The sequence below is a fragment of the Bactrocera tryoni genome, chromosome 1 (assembly GCF_016617805.1).
Source record: "Bactrocera tryoni isolate S06 chromosome 1, CSIRO_BtryS06_freeze2, whole genome shotgun sequence".
NCBI classification, from domain to species: Eukaryota; Metazoa; Arthropoda; class Insecta; order Diptera; family Tephritidae; genus Bactrocera; species Bactrocera tryoni.
In genome coordinates this window covers 35,256,246-35,279,898 of record NC_052499.1, presented here as the reverse complement: position 1 = coordinate 35,279,898, position 23,653 = coordinate 35,256,246, and the positions used below count along the sequence as shown (strand labels likewise).

The 23,653-nt window shown below is 36.6% G+C and overlaps 1 protein-coding gene across 1 annotated transcript; it reads left to right on the top strand.

Annotated features, from left to right (window-relative positions):
- The first annotated feature begins 6,202 nt into the window (after positions 1-6,202).
- Positions 6,203-9,051, top strand: LOC120766230 (ubiquitin-conjugating enzyme E2 J2-like). The gene is made up of 4 exons (XM_040091608.1): positions 6,203-6,456; positions 7,855-8,163; positions 8,219-8,289; positions 8,351-9,051. Exons 2-4 carry the CDS (start codon positions 7,869-7,871, stop codon positions 8,765-8,767), a joined length of 783 nt encoding a protein of 260 aa, XP_039947542.1. The 5' UTR covers positions 6,203-6,456; positions 7,855-7,868; the 3' UTR covers positions 8,768-9,051.
- Positions 9,052-23,653: the final 14,602 nt, after the last annotated feature.

The following is a 23,653-nucleotide window of genomic DNA, read 5'->3' as shown; positions in this document are numbered from 1 at the left end:
TATCATTTGAAAATAATTTTTATTGGTAAATATTTATGTTATTAATGTATATATGTATATGTTTAAAATTGTAATATAAACCCCGCATAGAAAATACATACATAAATTTCATTTGTACGACAATACAAATATTCTAAATTCAAACTATTTAAGAAACTTCATTACATTTTTTATTTGGAAGCAGCTAAAGTAAAGCTTTATAACATTACCATGCAAACAAGTGCATTCGAAAATTAAAACTAATTATAATTTAAAAACAGGGTCCTACCAAAAAAAATATTATCAGTAGGACATAACCAAAGATGAACATTGAATGAAAATTATGCCTAGGAGTTTGCATTCATATTCCACACGACTGTTACCTTGTTGGCTTATATTTTTATACGTTTATACGTATGCAATCATATTTAAACTGCCAATATTTTGCACTAGCTCAGTAAACTAAAGAGCTGCAGATATAATTGCTGACAATGCAGATTTCTGCATCGACAATTTTGAGTCAGAGTGGGAGATATGTTGCCTGTTTGAGCTCCTAGGGACCGTGGAGGTCCTCTGTTGGCCACTCGGGGTGAGTGGCGCAGCGCGCGAACTATGTGCAGATTGCACAGCCGTAGAGGCACTCCCTGTGAGTCTTAAGGGCTGAGCAGGTAAGATTGCTCCATCCATTGCATGTATTACACCTGACCGAGGTGGAGTTTGGATGAAGCCTTTTTGCGCAAACGCAGCAGAAAAATTCCTCCGGGCCCGGGTTGGACTCAATGCCAGCACGAGTCAGGAGGATACGGACCAACCCTGCTGCAAGGCATTGCTCCAATGACGACAAACACAAATTAACACTCACCGATCCAAACGGGGTTAGATCGCCGAAAAAACAGCCCTTGGTCGGATGAAATCCGAGTCAATTCCGGTGCGTAGAACCGGCTGTCGTGGGAATCGGACGTAATCGGCGTAAAGTCATGTAAAAAGAGTACGAAAATATTGCGAAAGAAATCAATATTCCTTATTCGACGAAATCGCGAATGAATTGTATTCGAATTTGGTATTTTATTAAGTTGTGTTGTTTTTTTTTTTTGCAGTTTAAAATAAGATAAATGTGATTTAAGCTCAACCGAAGAGACTTAATTTAATATATTGAGTTAATGGAGAAAATCATAATAATAGGTCAAGGTCTAGACCAACTGTATATACATATATTTATCGCGAAACTATAAATATCATTATTATTAATATTATAAGTGCGAATGTAAGTTTGTTTGTTACGCTTTCACGCAAAAACTACTTAACCGATCATCATGAAACTTTGTACATACATACTTATGTATACTCTTGAAGGTATTATAAGTAACAAAGGTACTTTATATTAAAAAAAAATTTTACGAAAGATAAAAAAATTGTTTGTCAAAAAATCGTCAAATTTAGCTACTTCAACGCCATCTAGCATTACAGTAATGAAGTTGCAACCCTGAATACTGTAATACCGTCCCACTGTATTACCGGCGGTGACGACAATATCTAATTCAATTCAATATAGTTTCAACTGTTTCTAATTTTTCTATATTTATTGTTATTTTCTTCTGTCGTTACATGCAGTATAAAACTATTCAAATTTTTGAGGTAATCCGTAATTTTTGTGGTTAGCTGTCGCTTTATTATTTTAGATCTTACTCGCTGATGTTAATTCTTACTCTGCTTTTCTTTGAAAATGCCTCGGAAGCGGAAATCTGGTCTATCCAAAAATTCATCTCGTGCCCGTGTCGAAAAATTGGCACGAAATCAAGAAACTTCGGCTCACGCAGAGCTGAGAAGACAACAACAACCAGAGCAACAAAGAGCTTTGAGAGCAGCTGAAACGCCTCTTCAGGCACGAGTTTGTTTAGAAAGACAAGCTGCACTGCAGACAACTATAAGAGCGATAGAAACACCAGAACAATCGCAGGTGAGAAGAATTCATAATGCAGACATGCAGACCACGCACCGCCTAAATTTCATGCGTAATGATTGGGCTGTGTTTAATGGTACTGGGTTTCAATATGATCCTTCAAATGAATATCATAATCATCCATTGATTGTTATTGGCTCAATGAATAAAAAATGTCAGTACTGCGATACTTTTAAATAGAAAGATGAAACTGCTGGAATGTGCTGTTCCGGTGGTAAAGTTTCACTTCCATTACTTGGCGAACCAAAAGAGCCTTTGAAAACTTTATTGTTAAATGTTACAGATGAATCAAAGCAATTTCTAAGTGATTTTCGTCAAACCCTCCCAGTGTCGGTAAGGGAAATAGTTATAATACCTCGGATACCAATTATTCCCACTGATCTTCTATTCCAATTTAAAAGGGTTCAGTTCAGTGCATTTAGAAAACTCATGCTTCTCTCATGGTCAACTTTATGTAGCCTGTTCACGTGTATCTAAGCCCGGAATTTACACATATTTGCACCCGACGCGAAAACTTATAACATTGTCTACATAAATATCCTAGATTAATACTTTATTTATATTTTATTTTAATTCTTAAAAATTGTTAGAATTCAGAATTATTTAAATTCATTTTCACAAACCTAAACGATTTAATTAGCTGGAACGGACGCAGCGGATATTATAGAGCTGGCGGAGCAGATAGATGATACGAAATTCTGCACAATAAATACCGAAGCCAATATCACCATCGTAGAGGTGGTCTGATAAATAGCATTATCGCATCAGATCATATGCTCATAATTATTTCAATCGAGAAACCCCGACTTTATTTCTGTGGAAAACTTTACCTTCGGTAACTTTAGCAAAGCTATCTGGGTCGTCTTCACAGAATTTACCGAGAGCACTTTTACCGCCCTACACAAGCCTATGGACGTAATCGTTGGCGAACGTGAATTCCACAAGGTGATCGCAGCTGATACCGTTCGCTTCATCCCGGCTGGAAGAATGGCGGTACTCCGCTCCAATTTTCCAGCAAAAGCAGCTGCTTTACCTAATGAGCGCGACACCTTACCGTCATCACTTTGGGAATCCCCGAATAAGGGATCATAATTTGGAGATTCAGCAAATGGTAAATCAACATAAGCGGACAATATGAATAGAGCATCTAAAATCTTTCAATCTCTCCACCGTCGTAAGTAAGCCTTGGACTACTGTTAAGGCTTTGTCTAAACCGAAGAGATATGATGACCGAGTTGAAATTCAATTCAGTGGCCATGCCTTTTCAGACCCGAAGAAGTGCGCGTGCTATTTTACCCGGCAATTCATAGTGCACACACCGGTAGACAAAGCCAAACGATGTGTTACTTGACTGCTGCACACAATGCCAAAAGACTGTGCAATATTTACTTTCACCGATGAGAGGTTGCCATCAACAAAGCAAAATCCTCTAAATCAATTGCCCCAGATGGAATAAACATGCTGATGCTAAAGTACCTATGCTCGACGGGAAAAAGTTACCTAATCAATGTCCCCAACCTTTCGATGACCACTCCTCAAATACCCGATGTGTAGAAAATCCGAAGACTGATCCCACAACTAAAACCTGAGATACCAAACAACAACAACCAACCAAGGGAAGTTTTATCGCGAGATAACTCTTAGCGTCATAAGCGCTGAGATAGTTCATCGCCTCGACCACCAACGACTCTGTGAGAGGACGATCCTCTTAGCGTTGGACTTATCAAAAGCTTTTGACAAAGTCAACCACACAACGTTTCTTAAGAACATCGAGGTGCACCATGAACTATCTGAGCGGTCGTCAATCATCCGTTCTGTTTCGAGGAGAAAGTTCCCAACTGAGAACAATTAAAGCCCCACTCTTGTTTAACTTCTACATCTCGAAACTCCCACAGCCACAAGAGGGTGTGTTCTTAACCTCGTTCACTGATGATTGTACGATATTGACTTTGGGCAATGGAAACGACGGCATGTGTTCAAAGGTAAATCTCTCCGGGGTATCCGGGTATCTCTCCGACCTTTCTCGTTTCTTCTCTGTACGGAACTTAACACTCTCCCCTACTAAATCCACAGCGACCATATTTACAAACAGGACGAAGGAGTACAGACTTGACCTTAATATGGCAGTCAATGGCGTCAAGATTCCGACTGTCAATAACCCTTAGATTTTAGATGTAACTTTTGATAGTCTATGCTCTTTCAATCATCATACGACCCCGATTATCGCCAAGGTGCAGAGCGGCAACAAAATCCTAAAGTCGCTAGCCACGACATGGGAAAAGGACAAATAAACGTTGTTGGCAACTTACAAGGTAATAGGCCAGCTGGTCCCCTACTACGCCTCATTAATATAGTCGCCTGGATGCAGTGGACGGCAGATGAAGATTCAGACTTTTCAGAACACTTCACCTCGGACTACGACAGGATGCCTCCTCATGTCTCCCATTGAACACCTATGTACATAGTGGGACGCTTATGCTCCCAGTTAAAGAGCATAATGAACTCCTCGCAGAAATCACCCTGAAGCCACCCGCTTGGAGCGGAACCGTCTCCTAGGAACATCAACAGGTCTTTCCTCATTTACGTCGACGACATTGAACAATTCATTGGTCCAATCCCGTGAAAACAGCCCGTTTCTTGGGTCTCCGTTTAGATGATGTTGACGACAACCGAGATATCCTAATGGGGATAAGATATCCGTTAGAACAACAACAACAAGGAAATGTTGTTGGCAACACACATGCAATCGGCCGGACAGTCCCTAACTCCTCCACACCGATATGGACGCCTGAATGCAGTGAAACGCAGACGAAGAAACTTCAGACATGTCAATCAGACTTTGGGGGCAACAAACATCAGACATGTACTGATCGCCATTTACCCTCTCAGTAAATCACGGAATTAATCCACCACAAATTGCAGACGACAAGCTTACGCAGCTTCGTTCTGGATACTGTAGCAGGTTAAACTCCTACCTACCCAGAATCATTAAACTAAAAAAAAAAACAAGAAAAAACATTAACTTCGGCTGCAACGAAGCTAATATACCCTTCACAGGCGCATTTCTTTTAGTAACTATGTGTTCAGTATGTATGGAAGCTATATGCTATAGTAATCCGATCTGAACCATTTTTTCGGAGATTATATTATTACCTTAAGCGGTAATCCATGTCAAATTTCGTGAAGATACCACGTCAAATGCGAAAGTTTTCCATACAAGCCCTTGATTTCGATCGTTCGGTTTGTATGGCAGCTATATGCTATAGTTAACCGATCTGAACAATTTCTTCCGATATTACATCATTTCTATGAGCAATAACTCATACCAAATTTCATGAAGAAACGATGTCAAATAAGGAAGTTTCCCATGCAAGCATTTGATTCCGATCATTCAGTTTGTATGGCAGCTATATGCTGCAGTTAACCGATCTGAACAATTTTTTCGGAGATTACATTGTTGCCTTAGAAAATAACCTGTGACAACTTTTGTGAAGATGCATTGTCAAATGTGAAAGTTTTCCATACAAGAACTAGGTTCCGATGTTTCAGTTTGTATGGTAGCTATATGCTATAGTTTACCGATCTGAACAATTTCTTCGGAGATTACATTGTTACCCTAGAAAATAATCTGTACCAAATTTGGTGAAGATACATTGTCAAATATGAAAGTTTTCCATACAAGAACTTGATTCCGATCGTTCAGTTTATATGGTAGCTATATGCTATAGTTAACCGATCTGAACAATTTTGTTGAAGATACATTGTCAAATGTGAAAGTTTTCCATACAAGAACTTGATTCCGATCGTTCAGTTTGTATGGCAGCTGTATGTTATAGTGGTCCGGTATCAGTTCCGACAAATGAGCAGCTTTTTGAAGAGAAAATGACGTTTGCAAAATTTCTAAACGGTATTTTAAAAACTGAGGGACTAGTTCGTATATATACAGACGGACAGACAGACAGACGGTTATGGCTAAATCGACTCAGCTCAACATACTACATTTATACATATACTTTATATGGAAGTAATATACAGGGTATGTTAAGTTTACCACGAAGCTTGAAACACCCAGAAGGAAGCGTTGGAGACCTGATAGAGGGTCATGGTATAAAAATTTATTAAAATATTTTAAGCAGCCTCTTTTCGCACTCCTCACAGATAACTTCGCTTTACCGCAACAAAAGTGATTGTGTTTGAACACGCATAAATTTTTCTACTTCTATCGATTAAAATGTGACAGCTGACTAACAATCGGTTCATGTAACATCTTTACAACGAAAAAAAAAACAAAGTGTTTCTATTTGTTAATACATTAAAATTGTTTTAAAGATACAAACGTAGTAAATTTATTATCATATCTAGGGGAGGTATCTTACAAAAATATTACTATACCCGTTCCAAGAAGCTTTATTTAGCCGTTGGCGGACTATTTAAAACTTGTCAATATTTGATTTTACTATATACAGTCCAAGTTACAAAAATTCAGTCATCCTAATAATAGTGTAATTTATTTCACGGTAAGATGTACCACGAATAGCAAGTTCACGATATATAATACAGAGAAACAAGAAATATTAAAATAACATAATTCACCATGTAAAGCTTATGTGCAATGGATTAATTTCTGTTGTTGTAGCGGCAGAAATTATTCCTGAAGTAATTTCGAGGACAGCCCTTGGCCAGATAATAATCCGTGCCTTTTCTGGTACTTGACCCGACCGTCTACTATCGTGGGAACGGATGGATTGATTTCTCTTCTGCCCCATTATAGCAGTAATCTTATTTTACAATATACATATGTATATTCTTAAGGCCATAAGCTTAAAGTGAAAGTATTAGAGACTGTTGTATAATTTTATAAAATCGCGGAGAAAGTAGATACGTTATATATGAAAACATGTGATACCTCTTTTATTTACTATATGTAAATATATAAATATAAAACGCTATTTCGTTATGTGCTCGCAGAACGTTCGAACCTCAGCGCAAAAAGACGTGAAAATGTGCACATTTATTCTTTTATTCCTTCAGAAGTCATTAAAGGAAGCCTTTTGTTTGCAAAATCAGCGACGATTATGCAATTACATTCGATGATTGTTAAGCAAATCATTACCAAATACATAACTCTGGGAGATCTGAAAAGACAGCAGCAAGCAGGTCGACAAAATGTATTGAGAAGAGCAGAAGTTCTATTTAGAAACGAGTTAGTTGAGAAAGTCAATCTGAACAACTGGCAGCTATAAGAGAGATAGAAACGCAAGAACCATGGCAGGCGGTTAAAGTCAATTCGAGCAACTGGCAGCGAGAAGAACGCAAGAACCATGGCAGGCGGTTAAAATTATTTTAAGAGAAATGCAGAAAAGCAGAAGCTACTACCCAACCAAATTAAGACGCGGACGCAACTAACTTCCGACAAACACTGTCCGCCATTCATAGTGGAGCCATCGACACCTTCTCCGACTCCCTCTCACTGAATGACGTACTTGAGTCAAACCACTACCCATTGCAGACGAAAACCTCGAGTTGCCGCGAGAATCAAAAGCGACCCTTGCGCAGCTTCGTCCTGAATACTGTAGCAGATTAAACTTATCTTATCCAGAAGAGACCCCGACATATCCAATATATTTGAATGCCTCACTAACCCCTCTCATTTGGCACCCCACTCCATTTGGTCCGACCTTGGAAACAGCACGTTTCTTAGGCTTACCGTTGCACGACGTCGACGAAAATCTTTCTATATTATCCTTATCATCCTAACGGCGATTAGATACCCGTTACAACAACATATATTAATAAATAAGAATAAAAACTACTACTACCAGTAAAGTATATAGTTTATTGGTATTTGTAACTTAACTTAATAATATTTTGTCTCTTATAAAATTGTTAACTATGTATATTTTTCGATATTCTAGAATATAAAATAAAAATGTCAGTTACAACGAAAGGTCGAAAACAGCCTACTGCTATATCTCGCATGAAGCAAGACTATATGCGGCTGAAACGTGATCCCCTGCCATATATAACAGCTGAACCACTGCCAAATAATATACTTGAGTGGCATTACGTAGTAAAAGGCCCCGCTAATACACCTTATTATGGTGGTTACTATCATGGTACTTTAGTCTTCCCTCGTGAATTTCCGTTCAAACCGCCATCAATTTACATGCTTACTCCAAATGGCCGCTTCAAAACGAATACAAGATTATGCCTAAGCATATCAGGTAATTAAATAGACAAGTCAACTAAGACGGTATTATATACAATTTATAATTGCAGATTTCCATCCAGATACTTGGAACCCAACTTGGTGTGTTGGCACCATACTCACTGGTCTACTAAGTTTCATGGTATTATTTACATCATTCTGTTTAAATATAATTTACTCATGAATTTTAAAAATAATTTCAGTTGGAGACAACACCAACCCTTGGATCCATAGAGTCAACTCAATACGAAAAGCAACAATACGCAAAAAAATCGCTTGCTTACAACCTAAAAAATCAACACTTTCGCGACTTGTTTCCAGAAATTTGTGAGGAAATTAACAAACGAATAGAAGACGAACAAAAATTTGTCACTAAGTCTACCGCAATGTCAAATGGATCAAGTAGAGGAAATAACAGCAACAATGAATTGCCCAATGGTGATATTTGTGGTTTAGAAAGTATTGTTGATAACCCACAACTTAGGGGAGTTGGAGCAAACAGTACAGGGAACTCTTTAATTAATTGGCATTCAATTTATTCAAATTTAATAATTTTAATTAGTTTTGCAATATTTGCACTAATGGTAAACTATGTGATCAAGAATATAAATCAAGAATAGAAATATACAAAATATATATTGTTCTCCATTATGAATAGATAAATATAAATATAACACTGAATTTCATTCCTCTACAATATAAAACACTATTTGTATATACATATTATCGTATCTATAACCAATAATATTGTATCATAAAAATACAGCACTAGTATATAAATTAAACAAAATTTATTTGTAAATATAAGCACTTTGAAAAGTTGTTTGTGCTAAGAAGTCATAAATATTACACGTACATATTCGCCAATCAAAGAAATAAAGTCGGATTAATTTCGTATATAAAATGAATATTAATTGTTTGAACTCTTCAAGTTTTGTGCAGTAATTTCTGAATGACAATACGAATTGATTCCTATTCTGATGTGGGTTTCTGTTGTTATTGGCTGTGGGAAGTGAGCAATTTAGTTACAAAGCTTAATTTTAGCGGTGAGTTAATAATTACAATTAGTTAGTTTTGTCAATGTGTTTGCCACTGCGTCATGCCAAGTTTCACTTTGGTATAACGCTTTGAAATTGTCCAAGTTCTCCGAAAAATTCACAAATTCACGTTTGCTGAAAAATTATCTCAGATGGCTTAATGACTGCGTCAACAAACAAAACTGTCGCTATTAGGGTAAATTTTCCGAAATGAGTCAGGAAATGCCGTTACATCGTGAACGTTCTCTATTTGCAACCATACGGTGCATCTCTTCATGTTTCACGTCTAAATATGGACACATTGCGTGCAAAGTTTGGTATCTTGATAATTTCGAAAAATGGCTCAGTCAGATGGCCGCCAAGGTCATGCGATTTAACGCTTCTAGATTATTTTCCCTGAGAATATGTTAAATCAAAGACTTATGCCAACCAACCAGCAACGCTCGACGAGCTCAAATAATTATAACATTTAGCATATTATAGCCGCAATTCTGCACCGATTCATCGAAAATTGGCATCAACGACTATATGTAGATATGCAAACGAAGACGTGGTGGACGACATTTTGATGAAATCAGAAATGGCATACAAATATCTGCATAAAAAAGCGGATCCCATTTCGACCAACTTTGAGTGTTTATTTGATTGTAACATCTCGTCGTTCTTGTCATTAGTGCTAAGTATATAAAAAATATTAAAAAACCCACCTAGAAGTATTGCAAGTTTTTACGTCCCGACTGAGATCTATCACTAGAGTACCACCGTGGTAATCAACTGAGCGTACTTAGATTAAAATCCTGGATGTTTCTTTCTCCTTCGTTTTCCTTGCCTCAAGGAACATCCTATTAACCTAACCTAGTAATTAAATAGTAAAATTAACAAGTTTCGCGTTTTTCATATTTTACCCCCATACTTCATTCACTTGTAGGACGAACACCCACCGTTTCATTTTGAACATTCGATTTTACTCGAAATAAGCTAGGATATAGTTTAGTCAATTAATAACGGTATAACATTTATATATCGTCCCCTCAATATAACAATAGCGTATAATTTTTTTTGGGTTTTGAGAAAATTGAGTTTAAAGTTTTTGTCAAATCAGATGTCTATTAAAACCTCAATATCGCGGTAAATAAAAATTCTTCATAGTGGATTTTTCGATGAGTACATTATACCATTTCATTCTCTTTAAATTTACCAAGTTTTTTTATTCTACGCATCCTTTAAGACCATAGTTATGTTATTCAAAGCGCAAGTCCTCCATATAGGCCATTTTATTTTTTAAGGAATTCTTATGATGTATCTGATACACTATTTTATTTTGTATGGTATACGCTGTTTTATTCAATAATTTTACGGTATTTTTATTAAAATATTTGATCTCAAAAATATCAATTTGTAACATTATAAAACAGTAATTAATTCATAGTTTTGTTAATTCAGTGGCATTTATTCATTACTTTCCAATTTGGGTTATTATAAACAAAAAATTATGACAAATGAAGTATACATTGCGTAAATCAAAAATAACTAGAAATTCATTCGTCTTCATTCCCTTCCTCTGCTACATCTGGCTCATCTAAACAATTTCGCTTGTTTCCACCTCGTAAGGTTAAAAAAAAATGACTGCGAGCCACGAGGAATTACACTCTTTTTGCACAAATTTTGAAGATCATGCAGCTTTCGATTACAAATTGGCAGCTCTTTATTGTATTTGCCAGTAGACGAAAAGTTGAACATCTCTTTTGTTTTTCGCGTTCCACCAATATCAATTACTTTCAAGTCTCCATCCCATTCCTCCTTGTATAATAATTGTTTTCGTTGAATTTTGTTCACTTGGAGTAATTTAACATTAAGCCAATTTACCGAGTCATTTTTTATATTTTTCTTAAGGCTATGGCCTAAACTCGAAAACATGGCTTTGAGATCAATCATATCACTGTATTGAAGCCTCTCTACAGCATATGGGTTTTTCCGTCTTGCCAGTCTCATTATAGTTGGCCATTCTTCCGGCGAATAAACGCATATACTTCTCTTCGCACGTTCTATTGCAGAGTGCATCGAATCTGCCTCCATTTGTGTGTGTCCGCTTTGGAGGTACTTAATTGTTATCGAATTAAGCTTCAAGGTGTTGTTGATATAAATCAGTAGTGTAGCAATGACCCTGTTTCTGTTTTGTCCCCCGCAGCAGTCTGAGTAGAGAATAACATCGGTTACAGTTCGTCTAACGAGTTCATCATTTTCCATATTGTGGTCCCAATTTCGTCCGATCCTCGTTGACCCTGATTTTCATCCCATAGAAAACAGTAACCTTCTCCACTGGCAATGTCGTAAAATGTGTTATTATACGTGGCGAACTTTCGACTGTAATACATCGTGCTTACATTGCTGCAAGGAGTCGTTAACACTGACTGGAGGTCAAAAGTAAACACTTTTAAATTACTGTTACTTTTAGCTGATTCCTTGTCAGTTTGCTTGTTAGTTCTTGCCTTTGTCTTATTTAGGATGTGTTCATCGTAGGATTTCTGAAATGAGTCTTTGTCCTCAGCGTTTTTGTACCTCTCGCATGTTAAGCAGGTGTCCTTTTTTGGACGGTGGAAAGAATAATTATAATTCATGCAAAATATCCGGCGATAAACGTTTTCTTTAATGATAGCGTCCGGGTGGAGTTCTTTGAATAAATCGAACATTTTTGATATTGTTAAGTCGGAGACAAGATAAAGTCGTTGACTTTTTGCTCGAGTGTAATGGCTTTCGACGGCTGGAAATGACTCGATGTGCTGTTTGATAAGCGCAACTGTCTCTTCGTCTAATTTTCTCTGGTGGCCAGGTTGACCCCTCTTATCAGTAAATTCATTTTGGCACATCTTCTTGGCTAACACAGATATTGCGCCGTCTGACAAGTTCAAAGTATTTAAAAAAAACTTCTTGCATACCTGTTTGGCTTTGAGAGTATAATTAAATGTGTTCGCCCGCCGTGATCCAATTGTCAACGTCTTTTTGCACTTCTCAATTTTCACGCAATTGGCCAGGAACAGTCGCTGCCTCGAATAGTCGCCTAAATTCTAATATTCTGCATTGATCTCTGTGCGCTCTTCTTCTGAGAAGTTTTCTGTGCAATTATGGCGGCACTTACAGTCAATGGGTTTCGGAACACGTTCTTCAACTCTTTTGCCACTCTTAGTGACATACGGGTTCCCTTTGTTGGGATGATACTTCCTTTTATTCTGCACCCATTTATGACTTTCAATCTATTGATCGGAAATATTTCAGAGTTAGACGTGGCTAGACCCAAACAATATTTCTCAAAAGCTGTTTGCTGTACTCACCTTTCTCTTTCGCGTAAGTATATTTCTACCATTTTCATTCTTGTTATTGATATAAGTATCACCACAGTCTGTGATTTCTTCTAAAACTACATCTGCTGTCTTTATCACTGAATTATCTACTTCATCTGCCAAAGCCAGTGCATCATCATCCGAATCGGGGACATACTCGTCCGACGATTCTGCAGAGAAGTCTGTACCATTCTCTTCATCTGTTTGAGGTATCTCTATGTCCGGCAATCCCACAGCGAAATCAAACTCATCAGTCTTTGGAGCAATTTCCACAACGACTGGTGGTTTCGTGTCACAGCCTGTTGATATTTACCTTACTTACTTCACTTACATTATATAAAAGACGATACTCACTCAGATGTTTAAAATCCATATTTTTAATGAACAAACTTTCTCTGCGAAATGAATTTGCAAGTTGAAATTTCAAATGACTACAATATTTCCTTGGCATTCATGTAGTCAAAACAACGTAAAAATCGCATAGGCTACTACTCTTGTAAATTTCTGATAAAACTTTCGAATTTGTATTGAAAATAAAACAGCTTATGTGGAGTATGGAAATGGTCGGAATAAAACTATTTCTCAAACAATAGTGTATATTATTATAAGCTATTTTATGAGTTAAAGTTTTGATAAATTGTATTTATTTCTACAGGCTAAAATGGAGTATAATGCGCATACCCTATTATTCTTTTAACAACTTTGCAGTGGCAATTTGAAGCAAAATAGCGCATATGGGCTTATACACTTATTGAAGGAAATTTTTGAACATGAAATTATACACCATTTTTTCCAATGACATTTTGACCCACTTTGTGGAAGTAGAATTTGACGAAACTTTGACCAGACATAGAATCAATGATGGAGATTCTAAATATGCAATAAAAAAATAATGGCGTATGAGCACATACGCCATTGTTATATTGAGGGGACGATATATAAGATAATAATTTTGGTTGTTGTAGTTGTAGCGGTTACCTAGTTCCCGCTTGTGTGGTAAGGTTCGGGTTGGTTGTCATTGAAGTCTTCAACGGTAGGCCCAGCAACTCAAGCTTTTCATTTGCAATAGGGGCGGTCAATGCGCGTCTTTGTTGCCTCCGAAATCTAGTCAGCGTAATGTTCGATGTCGTCGACGTAATCAATGAAATCATTCTTTTGATGTTCTCAGGAGGCGGCTCGGCTTTAAGAAGATGGCATCAAGGACGGCTCTTTCCTCTTTCCCATGAGCTATTGTCCAGCGACTTAAGGATTTTGTTGCGGCACTTAAATTCTTAGGGTTGTTAAGATCCAGTCTATACTCCTTAGCCCAGTTATTGAATATGGTTAATGTGGATTTAGTTGGGCAGAGTGGAAAGCTCTTTGCAGAGAAGAAGAGATATGTGTTCACTTTCGAAGACATCCCATCGATTCCATTGCCTGACGTTAATAACGTACAATCATTAGCGTATGAGATTCTGGTGGTATAGAGGGTTTCGAAATAGAGAAGTTAAAGAGTAGCGCGGAGAAGACACTATCATGCTTAACCGCTTGTTTAATTCTTCTTAACTTACAGCTTTGTTATCGAAACAGTACGAATGATTGCCGACCGCTTAGATAGTTCATGGTCCATCTACAGAATGAAATAAACAGCCCTAAAAGGAGCGTGGGTTGTTTGAGGTTTGTTAGAAAAATGGAAATCATTATACAAATGTAGTATATGGCAGTTGGGAGTAGTATCGGCCCGATTTTATCTATTTTTACCAATACTATATACTACTTGTTTTAACATGCCTCATACTAATAAAATGAAATTTCTGGGGGCTAAGAGAAGTATTGATCGATTCACCCATTTTTGACACACAAACCTACATTTGCCAGAAAAGCATTATCCCTGAACTTCAATTACACATTAGACGACATTTACGGGTCTTGGGTCCACATTTCCGGTATCTGGGTATCTGAATCAGATTTGCACAGTTTTTATTTATAGGTAGTACATCTCAAAGGTTTTATCTCGATACTTTGATTGATTCTTCATTTGTATAACAAAAGTGAAAGAACAGGTGGAATTTTGAATTGTGTTATATGGGAAGCAAGATTTCCGCCATTTTAACACTGTAATTGAGGAATGCCTATATAATCCTATATACCATATATACTTGGTTGAAATTGGTCGGGTAGGCTTGGAGATATGTGATTTCACCTAAAATTAGGCGGTATCACGTTTACCGTTCCAATTTGTCATCTGCTCGTATAAAGCCCTATTGTGCCATCCTGGAAGTAAGCTTTAATGTCTCTGTCGCATTTAGTTTGATTTATCGCAATTTTGTTAGTTTTTTGTTACCATCCGATTTCATCCATTTTCACACTGTCGCAAGAGGAGTCAAAATAATTTATTCTTTGTAAATTCGGGTGATATATGTATATTGAATGGTTTGCGAGATATACAGATACATTAAGCGTATTAGGAGGGAAGTCACGCCCACTTTTATAAATTTTGAAATCAGCAGTGGCCTTGGTCATTGCGATGCCTTGTATAAAATTACAGTTTTGTAACTTAATTTTCGGCTTGGTTATACAACTTATAGGTTTTAGAGTACGAGTAAAAGCGTTTTTTAGGCGTAAAAGTATTTCGATTACGCTCATCTATCAACTAGTCCTCTCAATTCGACGAAGGAACACGTATATTTTCAAGGACAGCAGGACCGTCAGACATTCTGCATATACATATGTATCTATCTCGATTAATTTTAGATGGTACAAACAACCGTTAGTTCAACAAAACTAGTACCTGTAGCAATATAATAGAGCGATGAATCTACAAATAATACGCCAGAAACATAAAATTTTGCATTCTTGATCGTAGAAGAGGGCGTTATAGTCGCCGTTTTCAAAACTTGATGATGGGCGTGGCACCAAATTTGAAATGTGGCCTTATTCTAATCTTTCTATGCTGCAGTGCGAAGACTACAACCATATATAACACATTTTTAAATTCCTTCTGATTTTTTCATTTTCCAGTATACAAGTTAAACACCAAGGATATATCGGGTTAAAAGTTAGCACAAACACTGCCTTTGAAGTGGTCCAACTTATGACCAAAACCTATACAAATCGGACCAGCTACCGAATATATGGACCCTAGTTGCTACTGCGAACTTTTTATTGAAAACATAGGCCAATCTGCGAGATATATTATAGAAACTCAGAGATGATTATTTTCTGAAATACCTTAATAAAACTCAGAAATCTATTTCTCTTAGTGATGTGTTGTATTGCCAAAAAACAGATATTATCGAGTCAATACTACGTCTATTTCCCAAATATGTACCTATACGTAATATGGAAATGCTAAGCTTTCATTATGAATGTTGAATTCTTTCGCAACAGTTTTAAAATAAAGTTTTGCTCATATCTGGAGGTATTTTGTCGGCTTTGATCTTTGTAGTAGTATGAAATGTTCCCGAACTCAGCTCTTCCCTACTTGTTTTGGTTGACGACATTGAGATTTTTTTAAGTGGAAAACTGTAAATGATGCGATTTTTCTGATACAAGAAAACAATGAATAAAGTTTAACTGATTCATTGTACATTTATTTCAGCTAAGAATTGAGTTTTTATAATAAGTTTTATCACGATTTAGGCTGAAAATAGTAATTGTAATTTTTACAGTTCCCAAGGCGGTATTTTAACTAAACCCGGCTCTGGATGTTGGAGACAAATGAAATATGTTATGAGACTAATTAGGTAAGTAGAGCAATACTTAAGAAACTTAGAGTTTTTTGCTCACGAAATATTTATAAGAATGTTTTAGTGAAGTTAGATACGGTAAAACACCATCGGTGGAAGGATTTCAGGAGCAGTTGTGTAATTGATAAAAGAATGATTGGTTATGTAATTTAGTAAACATATTAGAAATGGCTACAAAAGCACTGAAATTTTATAACTGACGAAAATATTAGGCTTCTACGCTTCACTTTACTTTTCGAATAAGCTAAATAAATGGTTGGATAGTAGAAAAGGGAAGCGCAGGACCGTACTTAGGCCATCATTAGATCCATTGCGTTAGTTAATTTTTGCATGAAGTATGCTTAGATACATTTCTTTTGTTCTAAGATAAGGTTGTTGTGGTATTTAAACTCAAGGTTGTTTTGATGCATTCTGTTCACTAAAACAAAAGGTTGTTTTGATGTTTGTTTGTTAAGGATATTTTGATAAGATACTATAATAAGAAATACGTTAACTGGTAACCAAATTAAACTTTATTCAGCTTCGCAGTGTATTTGGTAAGAAATTTGATCTTCTCCCCATCTGCTCTGCCCTGGTACATTGGGAGCCCTGGAATATATGCTGTCTCATCCGGCTGAAGACTGGGCATTCATTCGCAAAGATAATGTTCCAGCGTCTCATTATCCTCTGTGCATGATCTCAATTCCGCTGAATTAACTTTATCTTACTTTAGAAGAGAGAAGTTTTACGGTTGTTTGCACACTATGCAGGTCCTTGGCCTGGCCCTGACGTTATCATAAAGGATAAGCCTCGAGATGGAAATGTGGTACATAATACACGACATGTAATTCTTTATTTAGTGCTAAAATTGGATTTTGAAATATCAAATCGGTGTGTACTGGATACAATCACAAAATCTAACTCTGAACTCTTTGCCATATTTTTTTTCAGAGTTCAGCCATTTTATCTAAAAATATATATGCTGTACTTTGAATGAAAATGATTTAGTTTACAGACCTTAATATCACTTGGACTTTCTATCTTTGACGTAACAATTTTACCTAACTTTAAATTTGTACGGAGGTTTTTCTGAGCAGTGTTCAAAAACCGGGACATCTTTCGAGCTCAAATCCGAATTCATTTGGTTTTTCGTTTTAAATGCCAAATGGAAAATCAATTTTTACAATTCTTTCAGTGCGAACAATATTTACATCTGATTAGAGACAAAGATAGGACGACAAAAAGAAGTCTTCAAGTCTGGTTTTAAGACCGGAATATACTCTTGTAGAACCACCAGAGGTGACCTAGTGACTCATGGCCAGAGCATACTGAATTCTTCTCCAGCCTGCTCAATGGCAGTGAAAGCTTAACACCTGGAGATGGTGAACTCTATTCCCCAATCGATGACGATGGAGCAAACGTTCCACTGCCCGACCATGATGAAGTTCGAACAGCAATTACCCGTCTTACGAACAACAAAGTGGCGGAGACCGATATATTGCTAGCGGAGCTATTCAAATACGGCGGTGAAAACCTGATAAGGGGCATGCATCAGCTTCTTTGTAGAACAGGGTCGAGCGAAAGCAAGTTTGACGATTGGAATTTAAGTGTACTATGCCCAATCCGTAAAAAGAGAGACACCACAATCTTCAACATCACATATAAGGTTCTATCGAGCGTACTGTGTGAAAGTTTAAAGCCCACCGTCAACAAACTGATTGGACCTTATGAGTGTGCTTCCAGCCTTGCAGAGCTGAATAGAGAAGGTACAAGAGTGTACAATTGATATTGACATCTGTGACCTCAACAAACGCGTCCTTAGTTCAGCTTTCTCCAGACTGGATAAGGAAGGGAAGCAAATGGGTCTGGTAGTAAACGAGCGCAAAATGAAATATCTCCTGTCATCAAAGAAACACTGTTGATAGTTATAACTTTGAAGTCGGAAATAGTTTCACCTATCTTGGAACCAGCATTAACCCCAACAAGAACGTCAGCCTCGAAATCCAACGCAGAATAGCTCTTGCCAACAGGTGCTACTTCAGACTGAGTTGTCAATTGAGAAGTAAAGTCGACAAAAAAACAAAATCTAAAAGGACTGGCGCAGTGCCTAGAAGCGCCTAGCGCAAATAAAGAAGAAGAAGAGTACACAAATACCATAGTTGCACTATGCACTCTATGTTAGATTTTTAATAAATCTTAGGGTTTAGTAACATAGTTATAAACTGAAATCAGGCGCGAATTTAAATCGAACGATAAATAAAGTGAATTTATAAATATAGTTGGGAAATTATATATTCGTTGGGAAAATTGCTCACAAATACTCGCTGGGGTTGTAGTCATGCATTGAATACAAATATTTCAATATATTTTATTTTAGCTAAAAAGTGCGTAAGTATGTACGTATTTATGTATAATTTATTTATATGTATGTATATGTATACATATATATAGCGCATTCATTATTTAATATCACAAATACATGTAAACACCCTGTCTAAGCATCTAAACAGTAAAACAGAAATATTCGAAATTATTTTGGAGTAAGTAAAGGCTTTCAATCACATCACAAATTTTGTTGTTATGACTTTACGATTGGTGATTACTTATCTCTATAACTAAGTATACATATAGTATATGGTATATATTAAATACCACAATGAAGGCCAATTTTAACTTATATTTGTATATTGCATGTATAAAGTTTGCTTGCAGCTATAAAATGTATGTGTAGGCATTTGTCTGCATTTCTTTTTAAAGGCCAATGAACTTCACCACTTTTTTGAATTTTGCAAGTATTTAAACAAAATGGCAATAATATGCGTGTGAACTGACAAGTGGCAGTAAGGCAGTTGTATTGGGTAAATAGTAGGAAGAAGCTAGCTTCAGAAGTGTTTGCGGCTCTGCCAGTAATTGAGGGCTATATATACTTGTATTGGTCGAAAAATTTAAACTTATCTATTAAGTTTCCTTAAGTAGATATATCCTTTTGAGATAAATATCTTCAAATTTCATATAGATTTAATCACTTGATTTACAAAAAGTTTCGTTGCTGTGATCAAAGTTTCTCAAGGATCATTTGTCCTATCGATCTAATTTTTTTAGGTTACTTAAAAACTGCAATATCTTGCACTTGAACGAAAGTATTTTCATTTGAAAAGGAAGTTTTTTTGGTTTGAAAAAGTATGTAGAACTGTTTTTTTTTGTCAAATCCTTCGTACAAGGACCGCGTAATGATGTAAAGTACTTAGTAAATTGTTATCTTATTTGATTGCAGATAATCACCTATTAATCATGGTCACCGCGAATGGAAAAAGAGTATCAGATCAAGAACTGTAGTGCTCACGAAAAGGAACATTTTTCATTTATAAATTAAACACAACAATTTCAGACTTCTTCTTCTTTATTGGCGTAGACACCGCTTACGCGATTATAGCCGCGTTAACAACAGCGGAGTTGAGGTCTTCCTCTCCCTCTGCTTCCTCCGGCGGGTACTTCATCGAATACTTTCAGAGCTGGAGTGTTTTCGTTCATTCGGACAACATAACCCAGCCAGCGTAGCCGCTGTCTTTTAATTCGCTGAAGTATGTCAATGTCGTCGTATATCTCGTAGAGCTCATCGTTCCATCGAATACGATATTCGCCGGGGCCAATGCGCAAAGGACCATAAATCTTTCGCAGAACCTTTCTCTCTAAAACTCGTAACGTCGACTCATCGGTTGCTGTCATCGTCCAAGCCTCTGCACCATATAGCAGGACGGGAATAATGAGTGACTTATAGAGTTTGGTTTTTGTTCGTCGAGAGAGGACTTTACTTCTCAATTGCCTACTCAGTCCGAAGTAGCACCTGTTGGCAAAAGCAATGGATGCAATGGAAGAGCGTTGGATTTCCAGGCTGACATTGTTGGTGCTGTTAATGCTGGTTCCTAAATAGACGAAATTATCTACAACTTCAAAGCTATGACTGTCAACAGTGACGTGACAGCCAAGTCGCGAGTGCGACGACTGTTTGTTTGATGACAGAAGATATTTCGTCTTGCCCTCGTTCACTGCCAGACCCATTTGTTTTGCTCCGTGTCCAGTCTGGAGAAAGCAGAACTAACGGCGCGGGTGTTGAGGCCGATGATATCATTATCATCGGCATACGCCAGCAGCTGTACACTCTTATAGAAGATGGTACCTTCTCTATTTAGTTCTGCAGCTCGAACTATTTTCTCCAGAAGCAGGTTGAAGAAGTCGCACGATAGGGAGTCGCCTTGTCTGAAACCTCGTTTGCTATCGAACGGCTCGGAGAGGTCCTTCCCGATCCTGGCGGAGCTTTTGGTGTTGCTCAACGTCAGTTTACACAGCCGTATTAGTTTTTCGGGGATACCAAATTCAGACATCGCGGCATAAAGGCAGCTTCTTTTCGTGCTGTCGAAAGCAGCTTTGAAATCGACGAAGAGATGGTGTGTGTCGACTTTCCTTTCACTGGTCTTTTCAAAAATTTGGCGCATGGTGAATATCTGGGCGGTTGTTGATTTGCCAGGTCAAAGCCACAAATTCGGACACACAATATAAATGTATACGTAATGTTTGATTGAGCACATCTCACAAACTAATACAGCTTTATTAATCAAGATTAGTCCATACATTTCTTTTCAGAATTCTCCTCGATACAGTGGTAAAGTGTAATCGCATAACAACACCCAACGGATAAATTTTGCTATTATGATAGAAGATTTGCTTGCAAATCGATATAAAAAACGACAATGGACGGGGTCCCGCCAACTTTTAGTGAAATATTAGATAAAAACTCATATCAAATTTTGAATGTAGTATACGTACCATAGGTATATTGGGTAGTTTAACAAAAAAAATTAAATTCAGCAAGTTGAAAAAAAGTTACAGCTTTTCAAAAATGAGTGAAAATAATAAAGAAATTCGCTATATTTTGAAATTTTTGTATAAAAAGGGAGGAGTGCCACGCAAGCCACCAATGGAATTTGTGAAATTTATGGAGACGAAAAGACTGCCCAATATTAACATGCTGAAATAGGAAAGACGAATATACAATTTTTTAAAAGGAAGGAAAAAGCGAAAAGCTAAAATAATTTATTTGACTATTTATGTACATACATATATATATATACATACATAATAAGTAACCAATATGGTATGCATTGTGGTTTGTGTTTTCTTTAAAACCAAAACTTTTATTATTTCAAGAAATTTGCAGCATTGTGGAAATATTATATTTCGAGACTCCAAACCAGTTCACTGTGTGTGTAATAGTTTAATTATGCTTTCTATTTACATATTCGTATATAAGGTATATGATAAAAATGTGCAAAATATTTTAAAGTAAAAGCGAATTGTGCGTGCTATAAAAGATAAACAAATTGTGCAAATAAATTATTCAAGCGGTTATATGTGTATTCGTGTGTCTTAATATATCTGCTGCTATTAAGCCCACCTGTTTTCCATATTGTACAATAGTGGACCTAGTTCCAATATGTGTACATATGTATGTGTATTTGTACCCTGCAAAACGTAGGACCACATTATGCACTAGGACGGATTACGCTTCGTAATAACCAACACTAGTGACCGAAGTGTTCCAAGCATATGGAAAATCTATAGTTACAATATTGCGATGTCATTGGACATGACTACATCTGGTCCAACGCTGCATAACATAAAGACACTCACCAAACAACTTTGTTTAGTCCACCATATGCTCTACTTACACTAGACCATCAATACTAGTGGTATTTTTATACTCTCACAACAATGTTGCTGAGGAGAGTATTATAGTTTTGTTCACATAACGGTTGTTTGTAAGTCCTAAAACTAAAAGAGTCAGATATAGGGTTATATATACCAAAGTGATCAGGGTGACCGTCCGTCTGTCCGTCCGTCCGTCCGTGCAAGCTGTAACTTGAGTAAAAATTGAGATATCATGATGAAACTTGGTACAGGTATTCCTTGGTTCCATAAGAAGGTTAAGTTCGAAGATGGGCAAAATCGGCCCACTGCCACGCCCACAAAATGCCATAAATAAATATATTAAAGTGAAATTTGGCACAAAGGATCGCATTAGGGAGGGGCATATTTGGACGTAATTTTTTTGGAAAAGTGGGCGTGGTCCCGCCCCCTACTAAGTTTTTTATACATATCTCGGAAACTACTGTAGCTATGTCAACCAAACTCTATAGAGTCGTTTCCTTCAGGCATTTCCATATATAGTTCAAAAATTGAATAAATCGGATAATAACCACGCCCACCTCCGATATAAACGTTATGTTGAAAATCACTAAAAGTGCGTTAACCGACTAACAAAAAACGTCAGAAAGATTAAATTTTACGGAAGAAATGGCAGAAGGAAGCTGCACACAGGCTTTTTTTAAATTGAAAATGGGCGGGGCGTCGCCCACTTATGGACCAAAAACCATATCTCAGGAACTACTCTACCGATTTCAATGAAATTCGGTATATAATATTTTCTTAACACCCTGATGACATGTACGAAATATGGGTGAAATCGGTTCACAACCACGCCTTCTTCCAATATAACGCTATTTTGAATTCCATCTGATGCCTTCTCTGTATAATATATAAATTAGGAAATGAAAATACAATTCAATACTCAAAGTACACAAATTGATCTAATCTAATTAATTTTACAGCAAAATAAAAAAATATGTAAATGACGGATAATGAAATCTCGATTATAACTTTATCATGCGAGAGTATAAAATGTTCGGTGACACCCGAGCTTAGCCCTTCCTTACTTGTTAGACCATGTTTTTGACTAGTGAAAGGTAACTGAATAAAACAATTGTTTTTATTGTCATTTAACTATTTTCATGTTCAATTTAAACAATTTTAGGCACAAAATTATACTGTTATTAGTAAAATACGTTTTGTAAACAAAAAATTGAGTTCTGACAAAACATTGAACATATGTATATTATGTACGAGCTGGCATATATAATTTATATAAATCAAAAGCCTATGGAAATTTATAATGTGTAAACATATAAAATCTGGAAGTGTGCTTAGAACATATAGAAATAAAGTAGATGAATGGAAGGATTTCTAGTTTCTAGACAGTTTTTTTTTAATTTTATTGAAATGCTTTTATATTATTTTGTTCAAAATTCTTTTTGTCTTTTTTAAATCGGACTACAGCCACGCCTACTTCCTATATAACACAATTTTAAATTCCATTTGAAACCATCATAACCCAGTATACAAATCAATAATGAATAATTATATCAGGACAAAACTTTGCCTAAATAGTGCATTTGAGGTGTGGCACCTATACCTGCTCAAGCCCCTAGGCAGTGAATATGTGGACCCAGTGCATATAGCGAACTTTTTACCGAAAACATCGGCCAATGTATCAGGCAAATAATTGAAATTTTGAGAGAATCCGTTCCCCT